The sequence below is a fragment of the Dromiciops gliroides genome, chromosome 4 (assembly GCF_019393635.1).
Source record: "Dromiciops gliroides isolate mDroGli1 chromosome 4, mDroGli1.pri, whole genome shotgun sequence".
Lineage (NCBI taxonomy): Eukaryota > Metazoa > Chordata > Mammalia > Microbiotheria > Microbiotheriidae > Dromiciops > Dromiciops gliroides.
The window spans coordinates 26,631,806-26,652,185 of NC_057864.1; the positions used below are offsets into that span (position 1 = coordinate 26,631,806).

Consider the following 20,380-nt stretch of genomic DNA (forward strand, 5'->3'; position numbering starts at 1 on the left):
TCACCCTCATTTCTCTGTCCATTTTTTCCTCTACCTTTCTAACTTTATCTTCAAAGTCCTTTTTGAGCACCTCTATGGCCTGAGACCAATTCATATTTTTCTTGGAAGCTTTAGATATAGGAGCCCTGATGCTGACATCTTCCTCTCAGGGTGCCCCTTGGTCTTCCTTGTTTCTGAAGAAACTTTCTATGGTCCTCACCTTTCTCTGTTGGCTCATCTTGCCTTTCTTTTACTTGACTTTTAGCTCCTTAAAGTGGGGCACTATTTCCAGGCTGCAGTATCCCAAGCTTAAGAAGTCCCAGGTGGTATGATTTAAGGAGAATCAGGTTCTTCATTCACCCGGCCTTTTCCCTGGTCCTTAGATGACCCCAGACCAACTTGCTAATCAACCAGCTTTGTGTTTTGTGGTTGTTAGCTCCAATGAGCCTGTGCCCCTCCCCGACCTGGACCACTGCTACTGGAGCCTACCTCCTGGTTCTCAGCAGGGGTGTAAAATCCAAGTTCTGCCTTAGCATCAGCATAGACCCCTGTAGTCTCCCCCCTGCCTAGGGCTCAGCCCACTCACCAGACTATGAGCTTAGTTCCAGACGACACTGGTGCTTCAGCTGATTCAGAGGCTCTGGGGGCGGGCAGCTAGATGGCACAGTGGAAAGAGCACCGGCCCTGGAGTCAGGAGTACCTGATGTTCAAATCTGACCTCAGACACTTAACACTTACTAGCTGTGTGACCCTGGGCAAGTCATTTAACCCCAATTGCCTCACTAAAAAAACAAAAACAAAAACAAAAACCAAACAAACAAACAACAACAACAAAAAAAAAACCCAGAGGCTCTGGGGGTCTGCTTCTCTGGTGAGCCCTTCCTGGGACTGGATCTGTGTCAGGGTGACTGTGGGGTTGGGCTTGACTCCTGTATTAGCACAGCAGCTCCCTCCTTCTGACCTTCCAAGCCATTCTTGGTTAGAATATGATTTCAGCACATTCTTCTGTGAGTTTTGCTGCTCTGGGCATTTTCCTATGGCATTATTTGGATGTTTTTTGGAGCGATCATGTCATGAGTTCGGGAGCTCACTGCCTTCCCTCCGCCACCTTCCCTCACATAGCATTTTGATCACATATTACTGAATGCCCCTCCCAGGTTTGACTTAGTATTAGTTATTTATAGATGGGTGGTGTCCCTGCTGTGCTATGAGGGTCTCCCCGTGATGTGCGATGAGGGGAAGAACTCGACACAGTGCATGGCATGGATGGACTTCAGAGCTGGAAGGGCCCTAGGGGCTTAATCATCTAGTCCAAGCTAGATATGACCAGGAACTCCCATACAATCCCCACCAAGAGGCCATCAGGGAGAGTTTCAGTTTGCAGACTGCCAAGAGCATGGAAACCAAGCTCATTCTGCTATTGCTTCAACATTCTAATGCTGACTCGAATAGCTTTAATTCAGCCCAAAATGGCATGAGGGATTTTGGCTGTGTGGTCACAGGGCTGACTCACAGTGAGAGAACTTAATGGGGCTGCTCAAATCTCCAGGGGATTGTACCCAAACTACCTTGGGTGTGGGACTTTATGGTTATTCCTTACATGCGGCAGCACTCAGCCCAGGCTGTTCAGGGCCTTGTCTGTCATGACAACTTAAGCACTTTACTTACTAGACTCAACTCCATGGATGCACAGTTCATGTGTAAGTTCCAGATTATACTTTCTGTTATCTGAACTAACAGATTGGTCCATTCTTCAGTACATGTGGGAAACTCCCTCTCCTTCCTCCACATTATCTTCTGGGAAACCTTTCATCTACTCCTTTGCTTGAAAAGAAAAATACCAGTTCCCATGTCTGCAGAGGAAAGCAGCTGTCCCCCTGATGGCCAGAAAGCTCACTGTTTGTCAGACACACTTGTAGCTCATCTATCTGTCCAGTCTCCACTGCTTTGGCCACAATGACCCTTTCTCATGTGGCTTTTGTGCCTTCACAAAACTCTCAATGTTGTATAAAGGTCAAGAATGAAAATAAATGAGCAGGCCAATGAGAGAATCCAAGAACCAGATTAGCCCCAATAACAGGCCAGCAATAACACAAAAACCCCCGAAAGTCTTTTTATTATCTCTAGGCTAAAGGAACCAACATCTTCAGGAAACCAGATCATCATTAGCATCTTCTCTGATCGACAAAGATGAGACAATGGTTTCCGTCATCTTCTTTTCTCCATCACTCGACCTACTCTATGACAGGCCCTGCGTCAGGTGCTTGGAAGACAGAAGCTAAACCCTCTCTGCCCCCTAGGAGCTCAGCCACTAAGGTCACGCCTCAGCTCAAGGCAATTTGGGAAGGGAGACAACTGACAAAGGAAGGGAAAGACTAAAAAGGGCCTCCTGGAAGAGGGGCACCTAAGCTGAGCCAGGAAGGAGACAGCTTCTGAGCTATAGAAGCCTTCCAGCCGGGGGGACAACCTATGCCAAAGTGGGAAGCTGGTGAGTGAGATGGCTTTGGGGAACAGCCTGTGGTCCATCTTGATTCCCAGAGTCCTAGGCCTCCTTCGGGGCTCAAACACTCCTTTCTGAACGAGGCCTTTCCCAGTCTCTCCCACTCCTCCCCTCCCCAACTGAGACTGCCCTTCACCTGCTCTGAATGCAACCTATGCATGGCTGGATTTTTTACAGGCGGCCTTTCTCCTGTGAGTGGGGGCTCTGGAAGCCTGGGGAAGTTTTATGTTTCTCTATATCCCTGTAAGCCAAGTCCAGTAAGCACTTCATAAATGCTGTTAACTGGCTGGAATGTGCAAAGGTCATATGGAATGAGGATAACAAAAGGCCTAAAAAGTGAGGCTGAGAAGCCTGGATTTTACCCTTGAGCAGGGAAGACTCATGTAATCACACGGATGCTGGACGAAGGCAGTTCTGGCAGCTGTGGAGCAGATATGCTGACACAGGGAGACACCTCGAGGTTCACCACCTCCTTATAACTCCTGTTGTAAGAGTCAAGGCAGGAGGCGATAGAGAATGCAACCAAAGGTCTGAATGAGGTGACGTGGCCTCTGTAAGAGGCATTAGAGTGGGGGAGGGGGAGGTACTGTGGCAAGGATTCACAAGACTCAACAATAAGCTGGATGGGAGGGAGGGGCTGAGTATGGGGAAAATTCAGCCGTGACTCAAGTATGAAGCCGCGTCACTGGGAAGATCACAGAATCTCAGCATCTCCAAAGTGGAAGAGACCACATAAACTATTTAGTCCAATCCAAACCTGAGCGAAATACTCCTTCTACATCACCAGAACAAGTGGTCATCCAGCCAGCCTTTGCTAAAAGAGAACTCACTCTATCCATGTGCATTTCATTCTGTTGGACAGATTTAACCGTTAGGAAACTTTTCCTTATATTAATCAGTGAATCAACAAGTATTTTTTTTTGTTTTTTGTTTTTTGTTTTTGGCAGGGCAATGGGGGTTAAGTGACTTGCCCAGGGTCACACAGCTAGTAATTGTCAAGTGTCTGAGGCCGGATTTGAACTCAGGTACTCCTGAATCCAGGGCCGGTGCTTATCCACTGTGCCACCTAGCCGCCCCAACAAGTATTTTTAAGCAGCTACCGGTTGCCAGTTTCATGCTAGGAGACAGGAATAAAATGATAGAGAATGAAACAATCCCTACTCAGGAGAAGTTTACATTTTAATGAGGGAGACAAGAAGAGCACATAGACATGCATACAGCATAAAGTGAAAGGTACAAAGTAATTCAATGCACGTTGGGAAAGGCAGCCACTTCATCTAGGGGGATCAGGAGCAGCAGATCCACATAGGAGACAGTGCTTGGGCAGAGTTTTAAGAAAGGAGGGTAGTGCATTCTAGGCCCATGGGGCAATGAGATGGACAATGCCCCAGGAGGCCGGGAAGAAGGGTCAAGTAGGATCAACAGTGTCAAATGAACCAGAAAAGATGAAAATTGAGAAAAAAAGAGCCCATAAGATTTGGCCATTAAGAAGTCATCGGTAAAGCTGGCAGAGTGAGTAGAGAGAGTCAGCTTATGCTGGTTTGGCTGAGAAAGGGAAGAGAGTTTCTGAGGATGGGAAGACAGATGGGCATCTTGGAAGGCAGCAGGGAGAAGAGGGAGCTCTGAGAGGCAGTGGGGGGTGACGTATGTGATGTGCTGGAGAACACAGGAAAGGATGGGATCAAGGGCACTGACCCCAAAGGGCACTGTCAGAGACCAGGGGAAAGGATGAAAGAGTTGGATGTGACATCAAGGGGTTTTAAAATGAAGAGGGAGCGGGGGCATCTAGGTGGCAGCTAGATGGATTCAGGAGGACCTGAGTTCAAATCTGGCTTCAGACACTTGACACTTACTAGCTGTGTGACCCTGGGCAAGTCACTTAACCCTCATTGCCCCCTGCCCCCCCCAAAAAAATGAAGAGAGAAAGATGAAGGCACAATATGTCAGTGGCCTCCTTTTTTCTCAGTAAAGGAAGAAGGGCTGTCAGATGAGATATGGGGAAGATGTTAAGAGGGTTAAAAAGTAAAGAAAGATATTTTGTAACAATTTCTGTGGGGGATGAGATCAGAAATCAATTAGAAAGGAATAAAAGGATTGTCTTGGTGCAGTGAGAACTCAGCTGAAGTTGGATACCAAGAATTTGTAATAAAGACATTCAGCATGATTGTGAGTCAGCTCGGGATACAGCGGCTGGAGTGCTGGGCTGGAGTCAGGAAGACCTGAGCTCAAATCCAGTCTCAGACACTTACTATCTGGGTGACCCTGGGCAAACCATTTAACTTCTCTGTCTCGATTTTGCCAACTGAAAAATGAGGATAAAAACAGCATCTATCTGACAGGGCTGTGAGAATCAAATGGGATAATACTGGTAAAGCACCTAACACACACAGTGCCTAGTATGTAGCAAGTGCTATATAAGCTGCATGTCCGTCCTCCCCACCTGGGCTCCCTCAATTGTTGGTGCTTCTCCTCACACACTCTGAAGTACCTCAAATTGACTCTGTACAGATCCAGTTATAAGAGACCAGAGTTCATGCTGTCTGTCTGTCCCTGCCCCGAGGAGAGCAGGGAGTTGTCCTTGTGTCTGTCAGCCTACGGCTAGCACAACAGCTGTCTCTCAAAGGACACTGAACAACGCTGGCTTCCCTTCCAGGCCTTGCTCAGAAACTGACATGTCCATAAAGCCCCCCTGACTGTGGAGGGCTTCTCACCCTCCCCCCAACTCTACACCTTTAGACCGTCAGCTTTTTGAGAGTTGAGCCAATGGATCTGATATCTCTGAATTCCTGGTGGTAAGAACAGGTGCCTGGTAAATGCTTCTGGAGGGAAGAAGGAAAGGAATCCATCAACATCTTTGTTAATATTCTTACCTCATTGTATCTGTTGCTGGGAATTTTAATGCTTGTTTTTCTCACTTCCATGTCAACCACCAAACCCTGAACCACGGGCAGCGTGTACTGGTAATTTCGGAAGTCCTTGGAGCACAGGGTCACAAAGCAGACGTTAGGATTAGGACCAATTCACAGAAATGAAATATATGTTTACATTTCTAACGCAACAAAGAAATATATGATGAGCAGCCCATGGGTGACCTAGTATAATCAGTGAGGGTCTTTGCAATTTCAAGTTCCATCAGATTATAGGATTGAGCCCTAAATGTAAATCACATCTTAGGAGGAAAAGCCAGTGTAGAAGTATTGGAAACCAGGCCACACACAGCTTAAGGCTCTACAGTCACGGCTATTGATGAAGCCACCTAGATTTTAGGTTAATTCTGAAGTCTTTTTTTTTTTTTTAAGGCAAATTGGGGTTAAGTGACTTGCCCAGGGCCACACAGCTAGTAAGTGTCAAATGTCTGAGGCCGGATTTGAACTCGGGTCCTCCTGACTCCAGGGCCGGTGCTCTATTAATTCTGAAGTCTTTTTACAGACAAATCCACAGAACTCCTTGAATTCTCTGGACATGCCTCCCATCTACAAAGCTTGACCGGGATACTTAAAGGGAAGAGGCCTGCAGGATACTGGAAAGTCCTGAGGAGGAAACCGCCCATCAGGAAATGTGCTTACGCAGACTATGGCCCTTTTGGAAAGTAACACCACAAGTAACAAAGTGATATCAAAGTTCTTCTCTAGGACTGCAGGCAAGCCCACAGGAGGCTTTCCAACGCGGACTCAGGTACTTCTTGGCCCCTCCATCCCAGATCCAGATTGGGGAAAAGGAGAAAGTACTTACTGCTAGAAGATTCATAATTGTGTGTCCCGTCTCTCCAAACAATGGCTTCCGAAATCTGACACTGAACAAGGGGCACGGATAGACTACAGAGATACAAAGTAAACAGGTGCAATGTGAGAAAGGCCTGTCAGGTGGGAGAGGCATTTGAAACAAATTTTTGTATCTTATCAGAGCATGAAAAACACAAAAATGTCCCCTGATCCAACATGTCAGACGCTGTGCCAAGGCCACAGTTATAATAACAAGGCTTTGCTATTGTTGGAACTGCAGGCCACCTGAAATTTTCCTTAGAATCCCTGAGGAGCTTTTCTTTAGCGGGACAGAAATATAGAAACATCTGCCAAATACATGAGCTCTAGCAACAAGGCCTTCCCTATTATTCAGCCCAGTGCTTCTCTCCCTCTCTCGGTGTTCCTGGGCTACTTGTCTGGATCTCTCCTCTGCACGTTACATCTCCTCAGCCATGCACATGCACATGTTGTATAGCTATTGTATGTCCAATATGCACAGAATCCTGAACCTGAGTTCAAATCTGTCCTCAAACACTTACTAGCAGTGTGACCCTGGGCAAGTCACTTAACCTTTGCCTGCCTTGGTTTCATCATCTGTAAAATGGGGATAACGAGACCACAACAAAGTCTCAGCACGGTGCCTGTCTTGTTCTCGGCTCAGAGAGCTGAGGGGTCTTGCCCAAGGGCAGACAACTAGGAAGGGTCAGGGTAGGCAGCCGTGCACCTCCAAGTTTCATACTCCGCCCCCCACACCATGAGTTGTCTCTGTCTCATGATTCCAAAGAGCAGCTCTGGATGCTGCACATTTATGCTCAGTGTTAGGGCTCCCAGGAGAGCTTTCACTTACGTCTGTATTCAGCTCCCAGCCTCAGCATCAGTCTGATGGGGAATACTTTTGCCCAAGGAGTTTCCCACTTCTGGATAAGAATCCCAAATAAGTATGGTGGAGTTGGGAGCACCAGGTCCTGCAACGACTGGTAGGTTGATGTGACATACAAGAATCCACCATGTTCTTTGCTGCCCAGGAAACTTTGGCTGAAGAAGGAGTGTCCCAAACAGCCGACAACGTTCCCTGAAATAAAAGCCTTTATTAATTTATACAATTTTCTTTGAATCCACATGTTTCTAGCGTGGGAAAGATGCTGCATAATAAACGATGATGATGGTGGTGGTGATGACAATAACAACATGACTACACACAAGCTTACATTATAATATTTTTAGTCGATGATTAAAAAACCAGCCATTTTATCCATCTGAACAATAATCCACAGAACATTAAATATAAAAGGAACGGTAAAAGGATGGTGACTTATCCCAGAACTATTTCTATCTGTACTCCTTTGAAAAAAATGAAAATAAAGATAAATAATAGGAATAAGAAGATTTTCTTTTTAAAATGTAAGATCTACCAAACACCTAGAAAAAGATGACCATTGGCCTCAGACACTTGACACTTACTAGCTGTGTGACCCTGGGCAGGTCATTTATCCCTCACTGCCCTGGTAAAAAAAAAAAAAAAGATGACCAGGTTGCTAGAATAATTCATCAAAAGTTTGCTATCCTTTATAAACTAATGGAAGATAAATCCTCATTCTACCGACCTCAAATTACCTTCGAGAGTTCAACAAATCAAGTGTGCTGGAAATGAATAGAGAGAAAATTGCTACCCACAAAATCCTAGAGATAACATGGATTCATAAAAATGTAAGAGAACACTGTAACAGATATTGCCAATGCAACTAGTTATGATCTTAAACTCACATTATGGTATAAGAGGCTTTCAAAAAAGAGAGAGAGGAGAATAAATTAAAACTATATGGGCTAAGCTCACAAGAGGACCCTTGGTGGCAACAGATTCTTTTGTCTAGCTAGCCCAAGGACTTATTGAGGAGATTAAGCCAGTTAGACTTTGCCCTGACCAGCCAGAGTAGGGAACCTGCATCCCTTTCCCAAACAGCATCCTTGGGTTTCCTTTTAATAGAGTCCACCTCCAAATCATGTCAACCAACAGGATTTCATTGCTTTGATGGGACTTCTACAGTTAGAAGGGCACACAGACTGAGACCCAACCGCCATTAGAAGTCTTTGGTCTAGGGGCAGCTGGGTGGCACAGTGGATGGAGCACCAGCCCTGGAGTCAGGAGTACCTGAGTTCAAATCTGGCCTCAGACACTTAACACTTACTAGCTGTGTGACCCTGGGCAAGTCACTTAACCCCCATTGCCTCACCAAAAAAAAAGAAGTCTTTGATCTGAGAGAGATGGTCATAGACCTCATTTTATTAATAACCTGTGGGCCATATTCATTAAATGATTAAATTACCCAGATACCAGGTCTATCACATTTTTAATCATCACATACCTGGCACATCTATTCTTAATAAATGCTTGTTGACTGATGGATGAGATTCAATTTCATATTTTAAACAAATATGTAATATTTTACTTTTTCCCCAGCTATATGTTAAAATAATTTTTTAAAATTTAAAAAGAGTTTTGAATGTATAACATATTGAATTGCTTGATTTCTTAGGGAGGGGGGAAGAGAATTTGGAACATAAAGTTTTTAAAAAATCAATGTGAATGTGTGACTTATACTGAATTGCTTCATTCCATAGGGAGGGTTGAGGAGGGAGGGAGGAAGAAAATTTAGAACACAAAGTTAAAAAAAAAAAAATCAATGTGAAGAAATGATGAGTAAGCAGATTTCAGAGAAATCTGGAAGGACTCACATGAACTGATGCTGAGTGAGATGAGCAGAACCAGGAGAACACTGTACACAATATCAACAACACTGTGTGTTGATTAACTGTGACAGACTTGACTCTTCTCAGCAATACAATGGTCCAAAATAGCAAGAAAGTTCCAAAGGACTTGGGATGAGAACTGTTCTCCAAAAAACCCCCAAAAAACAAAAAAACAAACAAACAAAAACCTGTGGAATCTAGATGCAGATTCAACCATACTATTTCTACTTTTTTGTTTTCCTTTTGTGAGGTTTTTCCCTTTTGCTCTGATTCTTCTTTCACAGCATGTTTAGTGTGATTGTACAGATATAACCTATATCAGATTACTTGCTGTCTTGGGGAGGGGGGAGAGAGGGGAGGGAGGGAGAAAAATTTGAAACTGGAAATCTTATAAAAACAAATGTTGAAAACTATCTCTACATGTAACTAGAAAATAAAAACAAATTTTAAAAATACAAAAAAATCAATGTGAAATTTGTTTTTACATGTAATGGGGAAAATGCTAAATATACTTTATTATTATTATTAAAAAGAGTTGAGTTCCAAATTCTATCCCTCTCTCCCCTCCCTTCCTGAGACAGTAAAAATCAGATATAGATTACACATGTGCAATCATGTAAAACATTTTCATATGAGTCATTTTGTACAAAACTCAAATTTTAAAAAGAATGAAAGAAAAAAGCATATGGGAAAATATTGGCAGCTGGGTGGTATAATGCAGAGGGCTAGGCCTGAGTGCCAATCTGGCCTCAGAGACTGGCTGTATGACCATAAGCAAGTCACACAACAAGCATGCTAGGAACCTGCCACCTGCCTGCCTCAGTTCCCTTGACTGTAAAATGGCTATAAAAATAGCACCTCCCTCCCAGGATTGTTGGGAAGACCTAATGAGATTTCTATACAAAGCCGAGCACACTGACCTGGCGCATAAAAGCTCTCTACAACTGCTTCTTCCCTCCACCCAATAGACAAGATTACTAATACTACTACTACACTAACTAGCACTGATGGAGCACTTTAAAGTCTGGGCTGTGCTTTACAGGTACAATTTCATTTGCTCCTCCTAACCACATCATGAGGTAGGTGCTACTATTGTCCCCATTTACATTTTTTTTTTTTTGCAGGCAACGGGGGTAAAGTGACTTGCCCACGGTCACACAGCTAGTAAGTGTCAAGTGTCTGAGGCCGGATTTGAACTCAGGTACTCCTGAATCCAGGGCCGGTGCTTAACCACTGCGCCATCTAGCTGCCCCCCCCATTTACATTTGAGAAAAGTGAACCCAGGGTCACAGTCCCAAGGTTGTCCCAAAGTGGAAAATATCAAGAAGCAATCAAACAAAATCAAAAGAATGCAAGAATAGAAGAAAATGTGAAATATCTCATCAGAAAAACCATTGATTTGGAAGATCAAGGAGATATAATTTAAGAATTATTGGACTACCTGATAGTCATGATCAAAAAAAAAAAAAAAGATTATAAAGGAAAAAAGCCCTGATATTCTAGAACCAGAAGATAAAATAGAAATTGAAAGAATCCAGTGATCACCTCCTAAAAAACACCTCAAAATGAAAACTCTCAGGAATATTATAGACAAATTCCAGAGCTTGTAGGCCAAGGAGAAAATATTGCAAGGAGCCAAAAAAGAAAAACTTCAAATATTGTGGAGCCACAGTCAGTATAACATAATACTTAGCAGCTTCTACATTAAAGCATCAAAGGGCACAGAATATATTTCCACAGGAAAAAGGAGATAGGATTACAACCAAAAAACACCTCTGAGCAAAACTGATCATAATCCTTCAGGGAGGAAAATGGAAATTTAATGAAATTGAGGACTTTCAAGCATTCCTAATGAAAAAATGAGAGTGGAATAGAAAATTTGACTTTCAGATACAAGACTCATGAGAAGCATTTAAAAAGGTAAACAGGAAAGAGGAATTCATAAGGGACTCAATAAAGTTAAGATGTTTACATTCCTACATGGGAAGATGATTCTTGTAAGTCCTAAGAATGTTTTCATGATTAGGGCAGTATGAAAGAATGTACACAGACATAGAGCATGGCTGAGTTGAATATGATGGGATATCTTTAAAAAAATGAAAGTAATGGGTGAGAAAAAGGAATGCACTAGGAGAAAGGGGGAGAGGTAGAATGGGGTAAATTATTTCACATTAAAAAGGACAAAAGAGCTTTTACAGTAGAGGGGAAGATGGAGGAGTTGGGGAGAATGCTTGAACCCTACTCTAATCGGAATTGGCTCAAAGACGGAAGAACATACATACTCATTTAGATATAGAAATCTATCTTACCTGTTATGGCTCTGGGTACCCCCAGAAGTTTTGTGGGGTAAATCAAAAGAACCTTCTCCTTGAAAAACTAAACCAAAGGACAGACACACCTAAAGAGATAAGCATCACCAGATGGGGACAGAGCTAGCTCCAGGACCATCACCCTTCATTCCAGTCTCCCCTACCCCTGGGGAGATAAGATTAGGTGTGGCTGCTGCCTTTGTGGTATGGGGAGGACGGAGATGGCTTAAGAGATCCAGAGCTGCCCCTAACCCAACTTCTCCCAGCCACCACCAGTGGGGGATGATCCTCCCCCAATAAGGGAACTTTCCACAGTCAGATGATCACCCCCATCAGTCCTCTATAAAAAGATTTCCCTGTCTCCTGCTCGAGGAAATAGGTATCTCAGAGCCATGCCTCTGTGCCATGCCTTCTCCCCAAGGATTTCTCTCTTGGTTTTCTTTCCCTAACACTTAAATAAATTATTTTATTCTAATTGGATTTGTGTGCAAGAGGGTGTAATTCTTTAAAGAGGAATTCCTAAGGACCCCAATCCCAAACCCCCACCTATTTGCCCATAACATTACCCTACAGGAAAATAAGGGCCATCCCCCAATTGATAAATGGTGAAAGGATATAAACAGTTTTCAGATGAAGTAATTGGTTATCCACAGCCATATAAAAATGTAATCACTACTGATTACAGAAATGCAAATTAAAACAATTCTGAGGTACACCTATCAGATTGGCTAATATGAAAGAAAAGAAAAATGATAAACGTTGGAGAGGATGTAGGAAAATTCAGACATTAATGCACTGTTGGTGGAATTATGAAACAATTCCACCATTCTGTAGAGCAATTTGGAATTATGCCCATAGGGGTATAAAACCATGCATACCAGGGGCAGCTAGGTGGCGCAGTGGATAAAGCACCGGCCCTGGAGTCAGGAGGAGCTGAGTTCAAATGCGGCCTCAGACACTTAACACTTACTAGCTAGCTGTGTGACCCTGAGCAAGTCACTTAACCCCAACTGCCTCACCAAAAAAAACCAAAACCAACCAAACAAAAAAAACTCCAAAAAACAAAACCATGCATACCCTTAGACCCAGCAATATATATTCCAAAGAGAAAAATATTTAAAGCAGCTCTTCTCTCGTGGCAAAAAATTAGAAATTGAAGTGATGCCCATCAGTTGGGGAATGGAATCACAGACTGTGGTATAAGAAATAATGAGCAGGGGGCAGCTAGGTGGCACAGTGGATAGAGCACCGGCCCTGGAGTCAGGAGTACCTGAGTTCAAATCCGGCTTCAGACACTTAACACTTACTAGCTGTGTGACCCTGGGCAAGTCACTTAACCCCCATTGCCTCACTAAAAAAGAAAAAAAGAAAAAGAAAAAAATAAATAAAAAGAAATAATGAGCAGGAGGCTCTCAGAAAAACCTGGAAAAACATGAACTGAAGGCAAAGTGAAATGAGCAGAACCAGGAGAACACTGTACACTGTAAAAGCAATACTGCACAATGATCAACAGTGAATGATTTAGCTATTCTCAGAAACACAATGACCCAACAATGATGAAAAATGTTATTCAATCCCAAAGAAAAAACTGATAGAATCTGAAGGCAGATCAAAGCATACTTTAAAATTTTTTCTTTTTTTTTTTTTGAGGGAAGTCGGTGTTTTCTTTCACAACATTAATAATATGGGAATGTTTTGCATGATTGCACATATATAACATATCAAATTGCTTGCCTTCTCAATGAGGCGAGAGGAGAGGGAGGGAAAAAATTTGGAACTCAAAATTTTAAAAACGAATGCTAAAAACTGTTTATACATGCAAACTGGAGAAAATAAAATACGAAAAAAAAATAAAGCTGTGCATATAAAACAAAGAACCACTGTACTAAATGTTTAGAGAAAAAAAAAAGGTAAACTATTTGTTAGAGTAAAAGATGGAGGGGCAGCTAGGTGGCGCAGTAGATAGAGCACCGGCCCTGGATTCAGGAGGACCTGAGTTCAAATCTGGCCTCAGACACTTTACACACTTACTAGCTGTGTGACCCTGGGCCAGTCACTTAACCCCAATTGCCTTACCAAAAAGAAAAAAAAAATGGACCCCTGAGGGTAGGGAGGAGGGTAGAAAGGAGCATATTAGTATTATAGGAGATGGAGAGACCCAATCTTCTCATCTGTATCTGCTCTAGACACTGCTGGTCCTGATTTCTGAGCCTCGGTCCAGACCCATAATGAAGCACACAAGAAGGGGAAGTCACATCAAAGGACAGCCAAAGCCACATAGCCACATAGCCACATAGCTGGGATTCTCCATGGATCTGCAGCACCATTTCCTTTCATGGAATTGAGGCAGAAGTTTAAAAGTTCCATCCTACATATTTCAGCTCTAATGAGACATTCTTGTAGGTAAAGTCTTTGCGCTAAAGAATTGTTTCATCATTTCTCTTACTTCTTATACCTTGATTCTAGTTCCTGCAAATGTGCATCCAGCTTTAAGGCTGCCTACTGGAGAGTTCCAGTTGTTCCCCAATTAAAGTGATCTGATGCAGATAAGGCTGGTCTGCTTCAGAAATAGCACTGTCTAGAGCAGTTACACACGAGAAGATGGGGTCTGATTCCTATAATACTAATATGCTCCTTTCTACCCTCTTCCTTCCCCCTCAGGGGTCCATCTCTAATAAATAGTTTATCTCTTTCTGGTACTTCAGATTTCTGATCATGTTTACTGCAATAGCTTTCATTTCTAGAAACTTCAAGCTAGTCAATTTGTTCATATTTCCTAGAAGTTTATGGTCTTCACTGGGGGCTTGCCTGTAAGATAAGTGGCCATTCTAGAGAACATGGTCTGGAGTGACCCACTTTTATGGGGCTCTGTGGCCTCCTCAGCCATCTCCACCACACCATATCTTGACCCAGCCTCTCCCCCTGGACTGCAGGGACACCCTCAGCCACTCTAGTGTTCTTTCTAGTCTCAAATTACCATATACTTACATATGTGTCATACCACGAGTTCCCCAACAATGTCAGTTCCTTGCAGGCACAGCCTGTTTCTTATTTTTGTCTTTGCATCCCTATTGATTAGCACAGTGCCTTATGTATAACTGACAATTAGCAAACACTTGTTGAATTGAATTACTTCCAAGCAACAAGTGATATAATAATAGTTCATATTTCCACAGCATTTGCATTTTATATTTTCTTCTTACAATAAAATAATAATTCACTTTTAGGCAGGGCATTATGGTTTCTCATGTGCTTTCCTCACATCTACCATTTAAGGTAAGTGTCATGCCCATTTTATAGATGAGGGTTAGAGAGGTTTAAGCGATTTGCTTAGGGCACACAGCTGGTTAAGAGGACAAGCCAGGAAGGAAACCCAATTCTTCTGAGTCTTTTCCTTATGCAAACTGCAATCCAACAAAAAGATGCAAAGGATGACCTGGAGGTCTCGAAAAATGACAACCTAACTTCCCTGAAACCTGAGCACATCTCAGGAAATTTCCTTTTGTTTCCCACACCGGAAACTTGAGTAAGCCATTATGCTTTTCTCAAAATCCTGAGGAAATGAATGCATTCACAAGGGTGAGGTTTGAGGTCTTAATCATCTCCCCCACGGCTGACATCTGAGCCCATAAACTCAAAGATCTGATGATGCCCATGACAACAAACCCCTCCGAATCAACGGGAAGAGAACAGTATGGGTGGCCACAAAAACAGGATTCAGGTCAAGGCTCCACCAGGAAAAGGACCCACTGACCAACTCACAAGTGACTGTGAAGGAAGGGCTTTGTAAAGGGCCATAAGGAGGGGGCTTGGGTCTGAAATTCACTGGAGTCAGGCACTGTGTCCCTCCATTGATTAAGGCAGGCTCCTCCACCACTACTGTCATCTTGGAGAATGATAACATTACCAGGGCTCGGCCAAGAGCATCTAAATAGTGTATGTCAGAGAAGGAACTGGAACTCAAGTCTTCCTGGAACAGAGGCTGGCTCTGTACCCACTATAACACAACTATGGTCATGAAGTATTAGTAAATGTGAATTATATTATTGTGATTATATAGACCTATTTTAGGTTTTGCTTAAAATTACAGATTTTGTTCTTTCTTTATGCTTTCAAAACATCAAAAGAACATGATCACTTGCAAAAGACAATTTCATGGTTTACTTACTCATGAAGGGATAAAAATGAACTTTTCCTTTACCAAACAGCATCACAGTGTAAGGGGAAGTAAACTGCACAAAGAGGTAACATCTTTCTTTAACTTACAAGCAAGATAGAAAAAAAATGGCAATTGATGCCAAAACCCTGAGCTCCTTTAAAAAAAAAAAACCTTCAATTTTATTTACAGTTCAAGATTCTTTTCTTCCCCCCTCCTCTACCAAGAGAAGGTAAGAAAAACAAAACCCATTACAAATATATTTAGTATGCAAAACAAGTTTCTGTATTAGCTATGAAAAAAGAAAGGAAAGGAGAAACAAGAGAGAAAGAATTTAAAAACAAATAAAATAAAGAATATGCTTCAATTTGCATTCTGAGTCCATAAGCTCTTCATGTGGAGGTGGGTATCATGTTTCATCATACTAGAATTTTGTTTGGTCCTTGTGTTGAACAGAGAGACTGAATCTTTCAGAGTTGATGATCTTGACATTATTGCTGTTACTATGTATAAAAGTCATCCTGATTCTCTTCACCTCCTTCTGCATCTTTTGCTGGTTATTTTGAAACCATCCTCTTCATCCTTTCTTTTTTCTTTCTTTCTTTTTTTTTTTTTTTGTGAGGCAATTGGGGTTAAGTGACTTGCCCAGGGTCACACAGCTAGTAAGTGTGTAAAGTGTCTGAGGCCAGATTTGAACTCAGGTACTCCTGAATCCAGGGCTGGTGCTCTATCCACTGCGCCACCTAGATGCCCCTCTCTTCATCCCTTCTTACAGCACAATAGTATTCCACCACATTCCTATCCCATAACTTTCCATCAGTGATTCTTCAACTGGACATGCCCCCAGTTTCTCACTTTTGGCCACCATGCAAAGGAGCTCCTTTCTCTTCACACTAATGACATTTCTGATGTGGTGATCATTTTTAAATGGCTGTACCTTTAAATTATATCAATCAATTAACTAGCATATATTAAGGATCAACCACGTGCCAGACTCACTGCACTAAACTCTGGGCATACAAAGAAAGGAAAAAACCAGTCCCTGCTCCCTGGGGACATGACTTGTAGACAACTATGGACAAACGAGATGTGGATACAGGGCACCTTGAGGGGAGAGTCAAGATAACTGGGGCAGTTGGAAAGAACCAAACACTTACTGCAGAGCTGAGAAATGACTACTTACAAAATTCTAAGATCTCCCCAAGCATCCACAAGGTAGACTGACATCAACCCAATGTTGCTAAAAATGTGCAAGACTTTAGTACATTTCAGATGGAGAGCTGGCCTTGGAACCCGGGGCTGGGGGGAGGGGGAGGGAGGTCATGGACCGAGGTTCAAATTCCACTTCAGATATCTATAGCTATGTGACTATGAGTGAGGATCAAAATGACCAACATAGGTCAACTGCTTTGTAAACCTTAAAACACTATTCAGATGTGAGTTATGACAAACTCTCAGAATCTCAGCTTCCTTCTTTGTAAAACAGGGAAATAGGAACAAGGTGGTGCAATGGAAAGAACATGGGACTTGAACAGGAAGATCTGAGTTCAAATCCTGCCTCTGCTACTTACTAGCCATATGACCATACCACTTAATCTCTGTGAGCCTCAGTTTTCTCATCTACAAAATGGGGATAATAATAGTATACAGTTCAGAGGACCAAATAGAAAGTGTTTAGCAAATTTTAAAATACTATATTACCCTGGGGGCAGCTAGGTGGCACAGTGGATAAAGCACCAGCCCTGGATTCAGGAGGACCTGAATTCAAATCCAGTCTCAGACACTTGACACTTACTAGCTGTGTGACCCTGGGCAAGTCACTTAACCCCAATTGCCTCACCAAAAAACAAACAAAAAAACTGAAACCACCACCACCAACAAGAACAAAAACAAAAACAAAAGAGAAATGCAAACCAAAAACATCCCCCAGGTTTCCCCTCGCCCCCTACAAACTGGAAAAATGACAAAAAACAGCAATAGTCAATGCTGGAGGGAGTATGGAAGGACAGGAACACTAATTCACTGTAAGTGAAACTACAGAGTAGTGTAACCATTTTGGAAAACAATTTGGAAATAAAGTGACTAAAATGTCCATACCCTCTGACCCAGAGGTTCAATTACTATACTTATACCCTAAGGAGGTCATTGATGAGAAGAAAGTCTCCATATGCACCAGAACATTTACAGCAGGACTTTTTGTGGTGACAACTACAAGCAAAGTGAATGCCAGTCATTTGGGAAGTGGCTGAATAAAGCATGATACCTGAATGTAACAGAATATTATTGTGCTGTAAGAAACCACATATATGATGAATACAGAGAAGCAAAGAAAATTTACATAATGTAATGCAGTGTAAACAATGAAAATCAAGAAAATCTAGAAGACAACGATGACAACATGCCAGGCGGACCTCAGAGATTTTGTAAGTTCTGCTCCACACCAGCACAGTATAAAACAGGTATCACAGCAAAGCAAGTCACACAGTTTCTGGTTTCCTAAAGATTATGTTTACACTATACTGTACTCTAGTCTATTAAATAGTATTATATATTTTTAGAAGTACAAATCTTAATTTAAAAAGTAATTTATTGCTAAAAAATGCTAAACATCATCTGAGCCTTCAGTGAATCACAACCCTTTTGTTGGGTGGAGGGTTCTACCTCGATGTTGATAGCTGATGACTAATCAGGGCAGTGGTTGATCAAAGTTATGGTGGCTGTGGTAATTATTTAAAACAAGACAACAACGAAGTCTGCCGCATCAAGTGACTCTTCCTTTCACTTGAACACTGAAAGGCCATTGCTGAGTTATTAACTGATCTAAGTTCAATATCGTCGTGTCTTAGGCCCAGGGAGAGGGAAAGAGATGAGGGTCAGTAGAGCAGTTAGAACTCACACATTTATTAAGTTCACCATCTTATATGGGCACATTTTGTGGTGCCCCAAAGCAATTACAATAGTTAACACTAAAGATCACTGATCACAGATCACCATAACAGATACAATCATAATGAAAAAGTTTGAAATACTATGAGAATTACCAAAATGTAACACAGAGACACAATGTAAACATATGTTGTTGGAAAAATAGCATTAATAGACTTGCTTGATTCAGGGTTACCACAAACCTTCAATGCAATATACATCATGCTTAATAAAACGAAGTAGGCCTGCACATGGAAAGAACAACCAAAAAAACCATCACAAGTGAATGTGTGGGGGCGAGGGGGCTAGAAGGGGGGCAGCTGGGTGGCACAGTGGATAAAGCACTGGCTCTGGATTCAGGAAGACCTGAGTTCAAGTACGGCCTCAAACACCCGACACTTGCTAGCTGTGTGACCCTGGGCAAGTCACTTAACCCTCAATGCCCAGCAAAAAACCCCAAAAAACAAAAAACAGGGGCAGCTAGATGGCGCAGTAGATAGAGCACCAGCCCTGGAGTCAGGAGGACCTGAGCTCAAATCTGGCCTCAGACACTTGACACTTACTAGCTGTGTGACCCTGGGCAAGTCACTTAACCCCAATTGCTTCACTAAAAAACAAAAACAAAACAAAACAAAACAAAAAACAAGCGAATGTAGCAAAATTTAGAAGAACCAGCCTGGTCCCAAAGAAGAAACAAGAGAAGACCTTCCCACCCCATTCTTTTGCAAAGGTGGGAAGCCCCCAAGGGTGAGACACTGCATATTTTCTTTTTTCTTTCTTTTTTTTTTTTTTTTGCAGGGCAATGAGGGTTAAGTGACTTGCCAAAGGTCTGTGCATATTTTCAATAGTTTTCCATGTATTGATTGGTTTTGCTGATTTTTGTTGTGCTTTCTCTTTTCCTTAAAATTTTTTTGGTTATATGAGATGGCTCTCTAGGAGGGAACAGAGAAAAGGAAACTGGAAATAATTCTGGTGATGTAAAAAACAAAGGATACCAATAAAAAATCATCATCATACTTGAACGACCTACCTCAAAGGGCAGTTGCAAGGAGATCACTTTATAAATCCAAAGTGATTTAGGAATAGTTCTTTATGAAATCTTGCCTCTGAAAGTTACTATGTAGACAAACCATCTTAAACATTTATATCTCAGTTTCCCCATATAAACAATGAGAATGATATTCCCACTAGATACTTTACATGACTATTGTAAGCAAAGTGCTTTGTAAACACCCCCTTCCCCCCACTTTTTATATTATTGGAGAGATAGAGCTTAGACATCTTTCACCCCCAACCCCAGATCACTGCCTTATCATGACAGAGGGCTTGTATAGCTCAATAAAACTGAGTTATGCTGTGTGCAGCTACCTAAGACAATAGACAGATCATAGTGAAGCCTTTCACTGTATACACTACAACAAAATGTGGCAAGTCCTCAAAGAGATGAGAGGATCAGATGATCTTATTTGTCTCCTGACAAATCTGTATGTGGGTCAAGAAGCAACAACTAGTTAGAACCAAACATGCCTTCTCGTACTCCTTTTCCAATCTTAAACCAATCAAGTTGCTCCATGCTGGCTTGAATCTTAACATCGAAAACAAACAAACAAAAAACCCCAAAGATCTTGGCAACTGGTCCCATCACTTCCTGGCAAATGGAGGGAAAAGAAATGGAAGAGTTTATGTCCTTGAGCTCAAAGATCACCGTAGATGGTGGCTGCAGCCATGAAGTTAAAAGATGCTTGCTTCTTGGAAAGAAAACTATGACAAAGGCAAATCTAGACAGCGTAACTAAAAAGCAGAGACATCATCTTGCTGACAAAGGTCTGTATAGTCAAAGCTATGGGTTTTTTTTCCAGTAGCAACTTACAGCTGTGAGAAGTGGACTTTGAGGAAAATTAAGTATCCCAGAATCACACTTTTGAATTGTGGGGCTGAAGAAAATTTTTGAGAATCCCTTATGCAGTAAGGAGATTAAATCAGTCAACACTTAAAGAAACTAATTCAGGCTACTCATTGG

The 20,380-nt window shown here is 42.1% G+C and overlaps 1 protein-coding gene across 2 annotated transcripts in view; it reads right to left on the reverse strand.

Moving 5' to 3' along the window:
- ZFYVE9 (zinc finger FYVE-type containing 9) overlaps positions 1 to 20,380 on the reverse strand; it is a 192,900-nt gene that overhangs the window by 33,756 nt on the left and 138,764 nt on the right. For both annotated transcript variants that reach the window (XM_044002767.1, XM_044002766.1), the window contains 3 exons: positions 7,070 to 7,294; positions 6,212 to 6,294; positions 5,350 to 5,454 (listed from right to left, as the gene is read on the reverse strand). In XM_044002767.1, the coding sequence (XP_043858702.1) occupies positions 5,350 to 5,454; positions 6,212 to 6,294; positions 7,070 to 7,294 (413 nt within the window). The remainder of the gene's footprint in view (positions 1 to 5,349; positions 5,455 to 6,211; positions 6,295 to 7,069; positions 7,295 to 20,380) is intronic.